The sequence below is a fragment of the Palaemon carinicauda genome, chromosome 13 (genome assembly GCF_036898095.1).
Source record: "Palaemon carinicauda isolate YSFRI2023 chromosome 13, ASM3689809v2, whole genome shotgun sequence".
NCBI classification, from domain to species: Eukaryota; Metazoa; Arthropoda; class Malacostraca; order Decapoda; family Palaemonidae; genus Palaemon; species Palaemon carinicauda.
The window spans coordinates 145,076,596-145,092,915 of NC_090737.1; the positions used below are offsets into that span (position 1 = coordinate 145,076,596).

At 44.9% G+C, this 16,320-nt stretch overlaps 1 protein-coding gene across 1 annotated transcript in view; it reads left to right on the forward strand.

The window, feature by feature from the left end:
* Positions 1–16,320, forward strand: part of LOC137652547 (uncharacterized) — a 504,806-nt gene that overhangs the window by 311,537 nt on the left and 176,949 nt on the right. Inside the window, exon 8 of the mRNA XM_068386031.1 lies at positions 14,236–14,337. Within this exon, the coding sequence (XP_068242132.1) occupies positions 14,236–14,337 (102 nt within the window). The remainder of the gene's footprint in view (positions 1–14,235; positions 14,338–16,320) is intronic.

Consider the following 16,320-nt stretch of genomic DNA (forward strand, 5'->3'; position numbering starts at 1 on the left):
ACAGTTAAGCTCTAATCTTGTGTTAGACCTATGTTAGGCCCGGGTCCTCCGGACCCTCCCCTACTTAAAAGAATAGTACAGTTAAGCTCTATTCTTGTGTTAGACCTATGTTAGGCCACTTAGAGAATAGTACAGTTAAGCTCTAATCTTGTGTTAGACCTATGTTAGGCCCGGGTCCTCCAGACCCGCCCCTAATTAAGAGAATTACAGTTTCTCATATACTATTCTTTTTACAGATGGTGCATTGTCTGACGCCGGCCTGTGCAGCTGTTCTGCACCAGCCTTGTGGCCACTCCGTCTGCCGATCTCACGCCCCTTGTGGGGTTCAACTGGAAGACGTTGTGGTATGGCACCCGGATAACTGTGTGATTTGCTTCGACCTCATCACTACCCTTGGATCTGACTCGGTGAGTCCCGTTGGCTATATTGCCTTCTTATTTTATTTACTATTAGTAAGATATCTATGGTCTTGAAGGACCATTGGGAGTCTCCCTTTTATAATTCCCCCTATTATTTCAGGCATCCCCGGAGCAAAAGTCTGCGGCTCGGGCCACACGGAAGGTGTGGATTGGTGGGTTTGCCCGGAATGTAAAGTCTAAGCGGCCGTACGTCCTATCTGAGGACTACTGCACCATGGTTTACCCCAACGCCAAGTCTTCAGCTGCTGTGGCTAGGCATGTGGCAGCTCCCATCATTGCCCACATTGATGCCACTATAACGGGTCTCATCGACCCAGAGCAAGATCCATCGGACGCCCCCGGAGGTCTGGAGGACAATGTTGCCTCCATGAACCTGGACGTCGAACCAATGTTGCTAGACGAGCCGGATACAGGTAGGGTGGTAAGTGAGGCAGGTGTGTCCGGCGCTGAGATTCCTATCCTCAGCCCCGCTCTTTCTTCTTCTTCTGATCGCTCTTCCTTTCTTGGATTTTCTGGGGACCGTGATTCGTCTCAACGTTCATACCCGGTTCCCCCTAAGGATAAGTCTACTTCAAGGACCTTACCCAAAGCTCGCAAGCCTCACAAGACTTCTCATGGCTCTAAACATGATACGAACCCGTCTTCAAAGACCTCTGGTTCCTCCTCTAAGTCTCACGACCCGGGAGTTCCTTCCGCCCCTCCTGCTGCTAGCCCGGGCCTTTCCGAATCAGCTATGCTTCGCATCGTGTCGGAGATGCAGGCAAAGTTGGTTTCGGAGATGCAGTCGAGGATGGACACGATGTTCTCTAACTTCGGTCAGAGAATTGGGGCTTTAGAGCAAGGAGCTCCGGAGAGAGTCCAAAGCTCTCTCATACCGGATGCCTCTAAGCTCCCGCCGTTTGCCAAGAACAACCCCTGGCGGATGGCTCTTCATTCCCCGTTCTCAGACGGAATGTTGACTCTGGAGGGCCTTGGCACTCGTCCTCTAGAGGACTTTGAATTCTTTCCTCCGGGTCTGGCATTTCCATTTCATGGTTATGCCAGACTTACCGAGGAAGCTTTAGTCCGATTAGACAAGGTCCCCAAAGAGACGGTCATCTTCCCGAAGGAGCAAGCCCAATCTGTTTGGGCCAGATTTTTGAATGACATCGGCTGCACTAACACCATGCTGACGCCTCATAAAAGCTCCTTTACGATGTTCTTAATGGACAAGACCACCTTGACTCCATGCGTCAATAAGGTGGCAGAGCTTGCCTTTCAATATGCTCTGGAGGAGAAGCCCTTGCCTCCCATCCGAGAGGTGGATCCAATCTCCCTCCTTCTTCCCTCAGGTATTGAGTGTTGGGACAATGTCCATACCACCTTTACCTCCGGCAAGCTTGCAGCAGACTGTGCCTCAGTCTTGTTTAGTGAGAAGCTTCCCCGTCTCCCGGAATCTCTCATTAAACAGGAATATGATTCCCGCCTACGTGTGGGCCGTACTCTAAACCTGGCCACATCCACGGAGTCGATAGCCTTGACTTACGATACGGAGAGTATTTTTAAGTCTCTCAACAAGGCTACGTTACAGTCGTTATATTATGACTTGTATGACTTCGCTACTGCTAAACGCAGATGTCGCAAGCATGTTCTAGCTGAGGCGACGATTAGGCATGAACCTAATAAACTCATCCGGTCCTCCTGTTGGGGTTCAAATCTTTTCCCCGAGGATCTCGTAGAGGAAGTCTTGGCGGAGGCCACTAGGGTTAATCAGAGCCTTAAAGCCCGTTGGGGTTTGACCCCTAAACGCAAGTATGACCCCGCAAATTATCAAGCCCGGGGTAGGAAGAAGCTTAGACCATATACCTCCACCCAGTTCAGGCAACAACAGAGTGCTTCATCCAACTTCCGGCTGCCTCTTCCTCCATCTTTTGTTGCCCCTGCACAGCCTTCCACCTCTCGGGCTCCTTCGGATGACTATGTCACCGTTCTGCTACCTAAGAGCCAGCTTTCTGGTGCCTCCGCCACTTCCCCTGCCTTTAACCAGTCCTTCGAGGCTCATAGCTCTTCCCAGAGTTATGGTAGAAGTAGAGGCTACCACCGTGGCTCTAACCAGAACAAAGGCAGGGGAAGAGCCTTTCGCAGAGGAAAGAACTTCCGATGCGGACGTGGAGGCAACTCCTCAAATCAATACTGAGGTGCAGCAGGTAGGGGGGAGGCTCTATGCCTTCCACAACAAATGGAGGTTCAGTCCCTGGGCGTTCAGTATCATCTCCAAGGGACTAGGGTGGAGTTGGATTCAAGGACCTCCTCCTCCGAACAAATTTCGTCAACATTCCACTCTGGACCTGGTCGAATTTGTCCAGGATCTTTTACAAAAGAATGCCATACAAGAAACGAAACATCTGAAGTTTCAAGGTCGGCTGTTCAGTGTCCCGAAGAAGGATTCAGACAAGAGAAGAGTGATTCTAGATCTATCCCTTCTCAACTTGTCCATTCAATGCGACAAGTTTCGAATGCTTACCGTCTCGCAGGTGCGGACCTTACTTCCCCGTGGGGCCGTCACCACCTCTATCGATCTTACAGACGCCTACTATCACGTCCCGATAGCGAGACACTTCCGTCCGTACCTAGGCTTTCGCTTAGGGGACAAAAGTTACTCCTTCAAGGTGATGCCTTTCGGGCTCAACATTGCCCCAAGGATCTTCACAAAGCTAGCAGAAGTCGCTGTTCAGGAACTCAGGAATCAAGGGATTCAAGTAGTAGCCTATCTGGACGACTGGCTCATTTGGTCAGACACCTCCCAAAATTGCCTAAAAGCCACTCACAAAGTCATCCATTATCTTCAATCTCTAGGCTTCCAGATCAACTTCAATAAGTCCCGTCTTCTTCCAAAATCGAAGTTCCAATGGCTCGGCCTGCAATGGGATCTTATATCTCATACTCTGTGTCTTCCCAGACCCAAGAGGTTAGAGATTGCAAGGAACACCAAACGCTTTCTCAAAGACAAAGTAAGTTCCAGACGGCTTCAAGAGAAGATTCTGGGGTCCCTTCAGTTTGCCTCAGTGACGGATCTTCTTCTGAAGGCAAAATTGAAAGATATCAATCGTGTCTGGCGTTCGAGGGCGAACCGGAAGCTCCGGGACAGGAAAGTCCGCCTTCCTCCCATTCTACGGGAAAGACTTCTTCCTTGGACAAGAGCAAACAGTCTGTCAAAGTCAGTTCCCCTTCGATTTCCGCCCCCGGAATTAATCATTCACACAGACGCATCCCTATCAGGTTGGCGCGGCTATTCTCAGCTCAAGAAAGTTCAAGGTCTTTGGACTCCCTTGTTCCGCCATTTTCACATCAATGTGCTAGAGGCCATGGCAGTTCTTCTAACCCTGAAACGTCTCGCTCCACCCAAGAGACAACACCTTCGTCTGGTCCTCGACAGCGAAGTGGTGGTCCGCTGCCTCAACAGAGGCGGGTCAAAGTCAGGGCCTCTGAACCATGTTCTAGTAGCCATATTCTCCTTAGCAGCCTCGAACCGTTGGCATCTTTCAGCTGTCCACCTGGCGGGAGTCCGGAATGTAGTGGCAGACGCCCTGTCCCGGACCTCCCCTCTAGAATCGGAATGGTCACTCGATCTAAAGTCATTTCGGTGGATTCTCTCTCAGGTTCCCGGTCTCCAAGTGGACCTCTTCGCCACGGAATCCAACCACAAATTGAGAGTATATGTGGCTCCCAATCTAGACCCTCAGGCTTACGCCACAGACGCCATGTCACAGAATTGGGACAACTGGGAAAAGATTTATCTCTTTCCCCCGGTGAATCTTTTGCTGAAAGTTCTAGACAAACTGAGATCCTTCAAGGGACAAGTAGCCTTGGTCGCACCCAACTGGCCCAAGAGCAACTGGTATCCTCTCCTGCGGGAGTTGAGATTATACCCTCACCCGATACCCAATCCGGTTCTGTCTCAGATAGTACAAACACGCGTTGTGTACGCTTTCTCAAACATTCAGAGCGCCCTAACTTTATGGACTTTATGAAGTTTGCGGCTATGCATGGTGCCAATATTGATCCTCAAAACACCTTGTTCCTAGAATCGGATAAACGGGATTCCACCATCCGTCAGTATGACTCTGCAATTAAAAAGTTGGCAAAATTTTTAATAGACTTAGACGTGAACTGTATGAACTTGAACCTTACAGTCACTTTCTTTAGATCTTTATTAGAATCAGGTCTGGCAGCCAATACTATCACCACTATTAAATCGGCTCTGAAAAAGATCTTCCTAGTGGGTTTTAACATAGACTTAACCGACTCTTTGTTAGCTTCAATTCCGAAAGCTTGTGCCAGACTGAAACCGGTTACTCGTCCTACCCCGGTGACCTGGTTCCTTAATGACGTACTCAAATTGGCTTCTGATACCATTAACAGTTCTTGTGATTACATGCCCCTTCTCAGGAAAACACTTTTTCTAGTGAGCTTGGCTTCCGGGGCAAGAATTTCTGAATTGGCAGCCTTGTCGAGAGACCCGGGTCATATTGACTTTCTGCCTTCAGGAGAGGTCCTTCTTTCTCCTAACAAATTCTTTTTGGCTAAGAATGAAGACCCTCAAAACAGATGGACCTCCTGGAAAATTGTTCCCCTCACGCAAGATCCGTCGCTGTGCCCTGTCACTACTCTTAGGTCTTATCTATCCCGGACCTCCTCTAACTCCTCGGGGCCTCTATTCGTTAGAGAACAAGGCGGTACCATTACTATTAAAGGGATCAGGCAACAAATTTTGTATTTTATTAAACAAGCTAACCCTGACTCTTTTCCCCTTGCACATGATATCAGGGCGGTTGCCACCTCGGTGAACTTCTTTCACCACATGAATTTTACAGACCTTTCCAGGTATACAGGGTGGAAATCACCGTCAGTGTTCAAGAAACACTACCTTAAACATTTGGAAGCCCTAAAATTTTCTACAGTAGCCGCAGGGAGCGTAGTTACTCACGAGTAACTCAGGTTAATGCCTTGACTCTTTATCTCTCCCTCTTACCTGCCTCATTTATACCCTATTGTATTCGTTGGTCTCTCACCTGAATACTGTTGTTATATTTGTAAATTTTATGCTCCTGAGTATCTGTATATATTATCACTCACGGCATTATTATACCTACCTTATTGGATTTATGTTTATATTTAAGATACCCTTATAATTGTTTTTTGGTACTCATCTCTGATTAAAGCATCCTGTATTTATCTTACGCTTATGTTTTTTCCTTTATTTTGCAAGTTTGGTGACATTTTTCTCTTGTATAGATTCACTGGGCGGCACAGGTTCGAGCCCAGAAAAGGGATTTTGACGTAGGAAAAATCTATTTCTGGGCGAAGGACCTGTGCCGCCCAGTGAACCCTCCCAGCTCCTCTCCCTTGGAGTCCCCAAACTTTGGGTGCTAAGGAGTTGGGTTCTGAGCGGATGCATTGTAGTAGTACCGAGTGAGGTTGAACGGCTCTCCTCTATTGGGGTTCTCTGTCGTGGATTAATCTAAATAGTGCGGGACCTCTGGAATATACGCCCAATTTTATACCGACACCAATAGGTGAGCGAGCTAGTTAACCTAGCACTCCTTTACATTTTTTCTCTGGTATATTTAGCAGTAAATTACCTAAGAATAAGTGCTAAATGGAGCTTATTCACTGAGCGGCACAGGTCCTTCGCCCAGAAATAGATTTTTCCTACGTCAAAATCCCTTTATTACTCCGTATGATCTGTCTGGTAGTGTTTGGGGATCGTCAGTTGGTAGCCCTGCTGCTCCGTATCACGTGATCCTCCCCCAAGCTCCCCCTCTCGCTAGGTTGGTGGCTAGGCTTCTCTCCCCCCCTCCCCTAGGGGACCGTTGCCTTCCCTCCTTTTAGAGGGGGTAGTTCAGTGTTTATGGACTTTGTCCTCTGGGTGTCCCGGCGGTTTCGCTCTGTCTAGACGGGTTGGCCACCGGTCAACAGAGTAGGATCCCGGTGCACCCTATTTTATATTCACCTATCACACTTTTATTATGTTATACGAAACCCTCCGGGTTCGGTTGGCGGTTCTTATCTACAGTTCCGCCCCCCTATTAATTTATAACAGTTCCTATGGTTATATAGGATTATATATGACAGATCACTATCCCGGAGTTCCTATATGTATTGGTTTATGGTTATACTTTTATTTCCCGGCCCGGGGCTTAACCTCGCTCCGGGAAATCAGACACCATGTGTCTTAATTCTTTGTTGCATCCTTTTTATGATCCCGGCTCGACCGGAATGGATAGCTATACTCTAGTCTTAAGTTAGACTTATGTTTAGGCCCGGGTCCTCCGGACCCGCCCCTACTTAAGAGTATTACAGTTAAGCTCTAGTCTTAAGTTAGACTTATGTTAGTCCCGGGTCCTCCGGACCCGCCCCTACTTAAGAGAATTACAGTTTCTCATATACTATTCTTTTTATAGATGGTGCATTGTCAGACGACGGCCTGTGCGGCTGTTCTTCATCAGCCTTGTGGCCATACGGTATGTAGGTCTCACGCCCTCTGCGGAGTTCAGCTGGAGGACATAGTGGTCTGGCACCCTGATAACTGTATGGTCTGTTTTGACCTCATCACCACCCTCGGATCTGATTCGGTGAGTCCCGTTGGCTATGTTGCCTTTCTAATTATTTTACCTTTTTTGGTATACATACACTATTTAGTAAGATTTATATGGTCTTGAAGGACCACCGGGAATCTTCCTTTTTATAATTCCCACTATTATTTCAGGCATCCCCGGAGCAGAAGAGTGCGGCTCGGGCCACACTTAAAGTGTGGGTTGGGGGATTTGCCAGAAACGTTAAATCTAAACAGCCTTACGTCCTATCTGAAGACTACTGTGCCATGATCTACCCTAATGCCAAGTCTTCAGCCGCTGTGGCTAGGCATGTTGCGGCACCCATCATTGCCGACATTGATGCCACCATAGTGGGATTCATCGACCAGGAACAAGATCCGTTGGATGCCCCCGGAGATCTGGAAGACAATGTTGCTTCCATGAACTTGGATGTTGAACCCATGTTATTGGACGATCCGGATGCAGGTAGGGTGGTAAGTGAGGCAGGTGTTACCGGCGCTGAGATTCCTATCCTCAGCCCCGCTCTTTCTTCTTCATCTGATCTCTCTTCTTTTCATGGTTTTTCTGGGGACCGTGATTCGTCTCATCGATCACACCCGGTTCCCCCCAAAGATAAGTCTACATCTAGAACTTTGCCAAAAGCTCGTAAGCCCCACAAGGCTTCCCATAGTTCCAAGCCAAATACAAACCCGTCATCTAAGGCTTCCGGCTCCTCCTCTAAGTCTCACGACCCGGGAGTACAATCCGCCACTTCTGCTCCTAGCCCGGGCCTTTCCGAATCAGCCATGCTTCGCATCGTATCGGAGATGCAATCTAAGATTGTGTCGGAAATGAAGGCCAAGATGGACACGATGTTCTCTAACATTGGTCAGAGACTTGGGGCATTAGAGCAAGGTGCTCCGGAGCGAGTTCAAAGCTCTCTCATCCCGGATGCCTCTAAGCTCCCGCCGTTTACCAAGAATAACCCTTGGCGCATGGCTCTTCATTCCCCATTCTCAGACGGGATGTTAACATTGGAAGGTCTTGGCACTCGTCCTCTAGAGGATTTTGAATTCTTTCCTCCTGGTCTAGCATTTCCATTTCATGGTTATGCCAGGCTTACCGAGGAAACTCTGGTTCGGCTGGATAAGGTCCCCAAAGAGACTGTCATTTTTCCAAAAGAACAAGCCCAATCTGTTTGGGCTAGGCTCCTGAATGATATTGGTTGCACCAATACCATGTTGACGCCTTATAAGAGTTCCTTCACAATGTTCTTAATGGACAAAAACACCGTGACTCCATGCGTCAATAAGGTAGCAGAGCTTGCTTTCCAATATGCTCTGGAGGAGAAGCCCTTGCCTCCAATCCGAGAGGTGGATCCGATCTCCCTCCTTCTTCCTTCAGGCAATGAGTGTTGGGACAATGTCCATACCACTTTTACTTCTGGCAAGCTAACAGCGGACTGTGCTTCAGTTATGTTTAGTGAGCGGCTTCCCCGTCTCCCGGAGTCCCTTATTAAACAGGAGTATGATTCCCGCCTACGTGTTGGCCGAACTTTGAACTTGGCCACATCTACGGAGTCGATAGCCTTAACTTATGATACTGAGAGTATCTTTAAGTCTCTTAATAAGGCTACGTTGCAGTCATTATATTTTGATTTATATGACTTTGCTATGGCTAAACGTAGGTGTCGCAAACACGTCATGGCTGAGGCGACTATTAGGCACGAGCCTAATAAACTTATCCGGTCCTCTTGCTGGGGTTCAAATCTCTTCCCTGAGGATCTTGTGGAGGAAGTCTTGGCAGAGGCTACTAGAGTCAATCAGAGCCTTAAAGCCCGTTGGGGTTTGACTTCTAAACGGAAATATGACCCCGCAAATTACCAAGCCCGGGGTAGGAAGAAGCTCCGCCCGTATACCTCCACCCAGTTCCGGCAACAGCAGAGTAGTTCGTCCATTTTCCGACAGCCTCTTCCTCCATCTCCTGCTGCTCCTGCACAGCCTTCCACCTCTCAGGCTCCTTCATCGGACGACTATGTCACCGTTCTGCTCCCTAAGAGCCAGCTTCCCGGTGCCTCTACCACCTCTCCAGCCTTTAACCAGTCTTATGAGGCTCAAGGCTCTTCCCAGAGTTATAATAGAGGTAGAGGCTACCACCGTGGTTCAAACCAGAACAGAGGTAGAGGTAGATTCTTTCGCAAGGGAAAGAACTTCCGAGGCGGACGTGGAGGCAACTCCTCAAACCAATACTGAGGTGCAGCGGGTAGGGGGAAGGCTTTATGCCTTCCGCAACAAATGGAGGTTCAGTCCCTGGGCTTTCAGTATCATCTCCAAGGGACTGGGGTGGAGTTGGATTCAAGGACCTCCACCTCCGAACAGATTTCATCAACATTCCACTCCGGACCTAGTCGAATTTGTCCAGGACCTGTTACAAAAGAACGCCATACTAGAAACGAAACACTTGAAGTTTTAGGGTCGGCTGTTCAGTGTCCCGAAGAGGGATTCGGACAAGAGAAGAGTGATTCTAGACCTATCCCTTCTCAACTTGTCCATTCAATGCGACAAGTTTCGAATGCTTACCGTCTCGCAGGTGCGGACCTTACTTCCCCGTGGGGCCGTCACCACCTCTATCGATCTTACAGACGCCTATTATCACGTCCCGATAGCGAGACACTTCCGTCCGTATCTAGGCTTCCGCCTAGGGGACAAAAGTTACTCCTTCAAGGTGATGCCTTTCGGGCTCAATATCGCCCCAAGGATCTTCACAAAGTTAGCAGAAATTGCAGAGACTCAGAAATCAAGGGATTCAAGTAGTAGCCTATCTGGACGACTGGCTCATTTGGTGAGACACCTCCCAAAATTGCCTAAAAGCCACTCACAGAGTCATCCAATACCTTCAATCTCTAGGCTTCCAGATCAACTTCAAGAAGTCCCGTCTTCTTCCGAAATCAAAGTTCCAATGGCTCGGCCTGCAATGGGATCTTATATCTCATACTCTGTGTCTTCCCAAACCCAAGAGGTTAGAGATTGCAAGGAACACCAAACGCTTTCTCAAAGACAAAGTAAGTTCCAGACGACTCCAAGAGAGGATCCTAGGGTCCCTTCAATTTGCTTCAGTGACGGATCTACTTCTGAAGGCAAAATTGAAAGATATCAATCGTGTCTGGCGTTCGAGGGCGAACCGGAAGCTCCGGGACAGGAAAGTCCGCCTTCCTCCCATTCTCCGGGAAAGACTTCTACCTTGGACAAGGGCCAACAATCTGTCAAAGTCAGTTCCCCTTCGATTTCCGCCTCCGAAGTTAATCATTCACACGGACGCATCCCTATCAGGCTGGGGAGGCTATTCTCAGCTCAGGAAAGTTCAAGGTCTTTGGTCTCCCTTATTCCGCCAATTTCGCATCAATGTGCTGGAGGCCATGGCAGTTCTTCTAACCCTGAAACGTCTCGCTCCACCCAAGAGACAACACCTTCGTCTGGTTCTCGACAGCGAAGTGGTGGTCCGCTGCCTCAACAGAGGCGGATCAAAATCAGGGCCTCTGAACCATGTTCTAGTAGCCATATTCTCCCTAGCAGCCTCGAACCATTGGCATCTTTCAGCTGTCCACCTGGCGGGAGTCCGGAACGTAGTGGCAGACGCCTTGTCCCGGACCTCCCCTCTAGAATCGGAATGGTCACTCGATCTAAAGTCATTCCGGTGGATTCTCTCTCGGGTTCCGGGTCTCCAAGTGGACCTCTTCGCCACGGAGTCCAACCACAAATTGAGAGTATATGTGGCTCCCAATCTAGACCCTCAGGCTTACGCCACAGACGCCATGTCACAGAATTGGGACATCTGGGAAAGGATTTATCTCTTTCCCCCGGTGAATCTTTTACTGAAAGTCCTAGACAAACTGAGATCCTTCAAGGGACGAGTAGCCTTGGTCGCACCCAACTGGCCCAAGAGCAATTGGTACCCTCTCCTGCGAGAGTTGAGACTACATCCTCACCCGATACCCAATCCGGTTCTGTCTCAGATAGCACAAACACGCGTTGTGTACGCTTTCTCAAACATTCAGAGCGCCCTAACTTTATGGACTTCATGAAGTTTGTGGCCATGCATGGTGCCAATATCGATCCTCAAAACACCCTGTTCCTAGAATCAGATAAACGGGATTCCACCATCCGCCAATATGATTCGGCGGTTAAAAAGTTGACTAAATTTTTGATAGACTCAGACGTACACTGTATGAACTTGAACCTTACAGTTACTTTCTTTAGAACTTTATTAGAATCAGGTCTGGCAGCCAATACTATCACCACTATTAAATCTGCCTTGAAAAAGATCTTCCTAGTGGGTTTTAACATAGACTTAACCGACTCTTTGTTAGCTTCAATTCCGAAAGCTTGTGCCAGACTGAAACCGGTTACTCGTCCTACCCCGGTTACCTGGTTCCTTAATGATGTACTCAAATTGGCTTCTGATACCATTAACAGTTCTTGTGATTATATTCCCCTTCTCAGGAAAACACTTTTCCTGGTGAGTTTGGCTTCCGGAGCAAGAATTTCTGAACTGGCAGCTTTGTCAAGAGACCCGGGTCATATTGAGTTCCTTCCTTCGGGAGAGGTCCTTCTTTCACCTAACAAATTCTTTTTAGCTAAGAACGAAGACCCTCAGAACAGATGGTCCTCCTGGAAAATTGTTCCCCTCACGCAAGATCCGTCTCTGTGCCCTGTTACTACTCTTAGGTCTTATTTATCCCGGACCTCCTCTAACTCCTCGGGGCCTCTATTCGTTAGAGAACAAGGCGGTACCATTACCATTAAAGGGATCAGGCAACAAATCTTGTATTTTATTAAACCAGCTAGCCCTGACTCTTTTCCTCTTGCACATGATATCAGAGCGGTTGCTACTTCGGTGAACTTTTTTCACCACATGAATTTTACGGATCATTCCAGGTATACAGGGTGGAAGTCACCCTCAGTGTTCAAGAAACACTACCTTAAACATTTGGAAGCCCTTAAATTTCCTACAGTAGCTGCAGGGAGCGTAGTTACCCCCAGGTAACTCATATGTTAATTCCTTGTTATTTTATCTCTCCCCCTTACCTGCCTCATTTATACCCTATTTGTATTCGTTGGTTTCGCACCTGATTACTATTATTATATTTGTAAATTTTTGACTCCTGAGTATCTGTATATATCATCACTCACGGCATTATTATACCTTACCTTTTTTGGTCAATTGTTCTACCAAGTGGATTTATGTTCTTTTTAAAATACCCTCATAGCTGTTTTTGGCACTCATCTCTGATTAAAGCAACTTGTATTTCCCTTATGTTTATGTTTTTCCTTTATTTTGCAAGTTTGGTGACATTTCTCTTGTATATATTCACTGGCCGGCACAGGTTCAAGCCCAGAAAAGGGATTTTGACGTAGGAAAAATCTATTTCTGGGCGAGGGACCTGTGCCGCCCAGTGAACCCTCCCAGCTCCTCTCCCTTGGAGTCCCCAAACTTTGGGTGCTAAGGAGTTGGGTTCTGAGCGGATGCAGAGTTGCTGGTGCCGAGTGAGGTTGAGCGGCTCTCCTCTATTGGGGTCTTTGTCGTGGATGAATCTAAATAGTGCGGGACCTCTGGATTATACGCCCAATTTTATACCGACACCAATAGGTGAGCGAGCTAGTTAACCTAGCACTCCTTTACATTTTTTCTCTGGTATATTTAGCAGTAAATTACCTAAGAATAAGTGCTAATAGGAGCTTATTCACTGGGCGGCACAGGTCCCTCGCCCAGAAATAGATTTTTCCTACGTCAAAATCCCTTTATTATTCTGGTCTGTTATCCCTTTCTCTTGACTATGTACAATTCATCTTGGACAGGTCAGGCCCTATCAATCTTCTCATTCATATAAGAAGTGTTGGAGTCATCTCCTTGTTCCTGTGTGGAACCAGGCAGACTGATATTTCCAGGGGAAAAAACCTAGTTGGTTCTAGGGGGCCTTCTAAACCACTAAGCAATGAGTCTCCCTATTTACAGGATGAAGGTGTGTATACTTGTAGGAACAATTAACGAATTTTAAAAGTAATTTTTATTTTACCTTCAAGTTGAACTTCTTTCCTCAACTACTCTACTGCTATCAATCTGAAAGGTCAAAGTGAAACTTCTGACAGGTGGGTGGGGCGTGGCTTCTTGCCCGCGCGCACCATGTGTTGTTAACTACCTCATTAATGAATTCATCGGCTGGTCCACCTTGCAACGAAATCATCTCCCTATTTATAGGACTCAGGTTTATATAGATAAAAAATACAAGATACTTAAAAATTTTTTATATATGGTATCCTTTATTTCTTTTTTGCATTGCAGTGAAATAACATTATTAAATATTTACTCTTTGTTAGAAGAATCAAAAGTTGGTCATGGTTATGTGTCTTATAGTGCATACACAACATACAAAGATCATCTTTTTTATGTATTTTATAGAACTGGGTGAAACATGCCAGTTTAGGGTTTATCCAGTCAGTAGGCTGTGGAAGGCCTACAGTAACTGTCATCCAGAGTCATGCTTACAAGGGGCTGGTCATTAGGTATTCTTTTTTATTATGGCAGTGAGATCACATTTAGCAACAATTTTATCATATAAATGGAATCTACATCGTACATTATTTACCTCAGCTTGTGTTGTGAGTTAGGAGGTTCCATCTAGTGGCATGAAGTACACAATTGTTCCAAAATCCTCAAATTTTTTACCTATCCAATTATTGCACAGAATTTTGAGTACTATAATTTATTTCAATTTCTAAGGCAAACCCTTCAGGGCAGCCCAATTGTTGGAATAAATATTATCGGCGGGGTTAAACTACTTTTACATAACTAGTGGCAAAGATATGCAACTTTATTTTGTTTTATGACTGATTCAACTTGTAGGTGTATGAAGTTTTTACTGTTGGTACAATGGCAGGGTTATATTGTAAAAATTGTATTTACTAGAAGTTATTTTTTATTTGATATGCTAATTCAAGTAGCCTATTGTCAATTCCATTGTTAGATATAAAGCTGAGTCAGTTTTTACAAACATTAGTACTTTCATGGAAGTTTTGTATATGTATATTGGATTTTTATCCTACGCTTAAAATTTTACTTATGAGTTTGTGTGCTGGGATATATTCTTTGCAAATATGTATTAACTAGAAGTAGAATTATGCATTATCCATGTTATTACTCACAGTAATTTTACATTATTGCATCTAATAATTTCCCATTTTCAGCATGAAAATGCCAACAACAATAAAGTGGGAGAGAGTGAGATTACCGAGGCTCTAGGTGAACTGAAATTATGTCTGTCCCACCAACACGACAATATTTTGCAGGTAAATTATGTAGTCTGCCTGACTTTCCCTGTATTTAGAAAATACAATATTTAATTCTTGAAACTTAAAAAATAGAGAGAAACCCTTCCTTTTTAGAGCTAATAGGAAAGTTATCAGGATTCAAAATTACTGACGTAAAATTAATCACGCTATGGTATTTTTTTTTTAACTCCCCCGTAAAGTTTCATTGAAAAATAGCTCATTATTAATAGAATAACTAAGAGTAATACACCAATTGTTACTGTCCTGTGTACTGTATGAATTATTTCCATGAATCTTACCTTTGAATACAAAATACTATTAACTGCAAGTGCCAACTTGATCTCTTAATAAAAATAATACAAAATGTTCTCACACTATCATACCTTCCTCTCTCCAAGTGGTAGCTATGCTGCCACCCGCCTGCCATGTATTGAGAAGAGATTGACAACAAAGCTTCAGGTTTAATAGCACTGTTTTCAACGATAGATTCCTCCTCATTCCCTTGAGATTTAATCGTATTAACTTTGACCTCGCAAGGAAAAAAAAAATATGTTTTATGACAAATCATTCATGCATATCCATCATTTCATAATTGATTTCTAACTTTTGTTTCTAGTTCACCCATGTATATCTTCAGTTTGATATTTACTGAGATATTATCTCAGATGTAAGACAAACAAGTTTTATTTGAACACTTGATCAGTGTTGGTGTTTTCCCTTTCCACTCTTCTGATTGTAATCCAAACGATTATAGACAAATTTAACTGACCAGTTATATTTGTGAATTACTGGAAAAAAATTATGATTTATATACTAAATTGGTTTTACAACCTAGTAACATTGTATGAGCTTTGCAAGTTGGCTCACAAATATGATATTCTACCTTGAACTTTCTTTCACTCTTGGAAAATGATATATTTACAGATTTTGAACAAAAGCCAATCACATTAGCCTTATTTTTTTGACATTCAGAAGGCACATGCAATTGGCATTTTACTCCTTCAATGTAGATGAAAATGTAGATAGAACATACTCCTTTACTTTTATGTGCATTGCTTGCTGCACATGTTTTACAGGTCGAAGATTTGTATATGTGTAGGAGCAAATAGCAAATTTTGAAAGTAATCTGTATTTTTCCTAGTGTTGAGATGTTGTCAAGTGAAGATGTGTTATTGTGGTGCTTGTCCTTGTCGAATTCTTGCCCTGAGGAGTGTTCTGCTTATATTCTTGTCTGTGTGAAAGCTTTGAAAATATTAGTTAATTTTATGGAGAGACTAAAGTGAAAAGTAAAAGTACACCATGGTTATTTACCCCTTGTGTGGATTTTCGGGGGGAGACGGATAAAAAGTGGTTAGAATGTGGCTGTAATAGTGCTATCACAAGAAGTGTTTGGGTTTATAGAGGCAACCATCAGTGATGAAGACGTAACAAACTGGAAATGGATTTGTCCACTCTGTGTAGATGAAGCCATTATGGCCAAGAAAACTATATTGAAAATGGAGGAGGAATTGAAAATGAAAGACCTTTATGTAAAAGGACATGAAGAGAAAATCGCTGAATTGAAATGCCGTATTGCAGAACTCACTGTGGACGCAGCAAATTCCACCCTGGCCACTGATCTAACTGAGAAAGTTGATAATCTATTAATGAATATGAATCAATCAAGTTAACACTTCAAACATTGTTGAACCCAAAACAAGAGAAAATGACATATGCTGACAAAGTGAAGATAAAAATGTACTAAGAATGAAATCGACTAAGGCATCAACTAAAATCACTGACAGAAAAAAAGAGGTTGAACATGCACGTAAAGACATTCCAATTCTTAATATGAGGTCAACTTCAAATGGATATGTGGTTGTAAACTTTGCAGATGAAAAGATCAGAGAGTAAGCAGCAAACAAGAGTTAAGCCATGGTTGCCGACACCAAGACGAGTAAAATTGGAAAACTAAAATCTAAAATAATACGGAATGTATGCAATGATGATGATGAAGTAGTA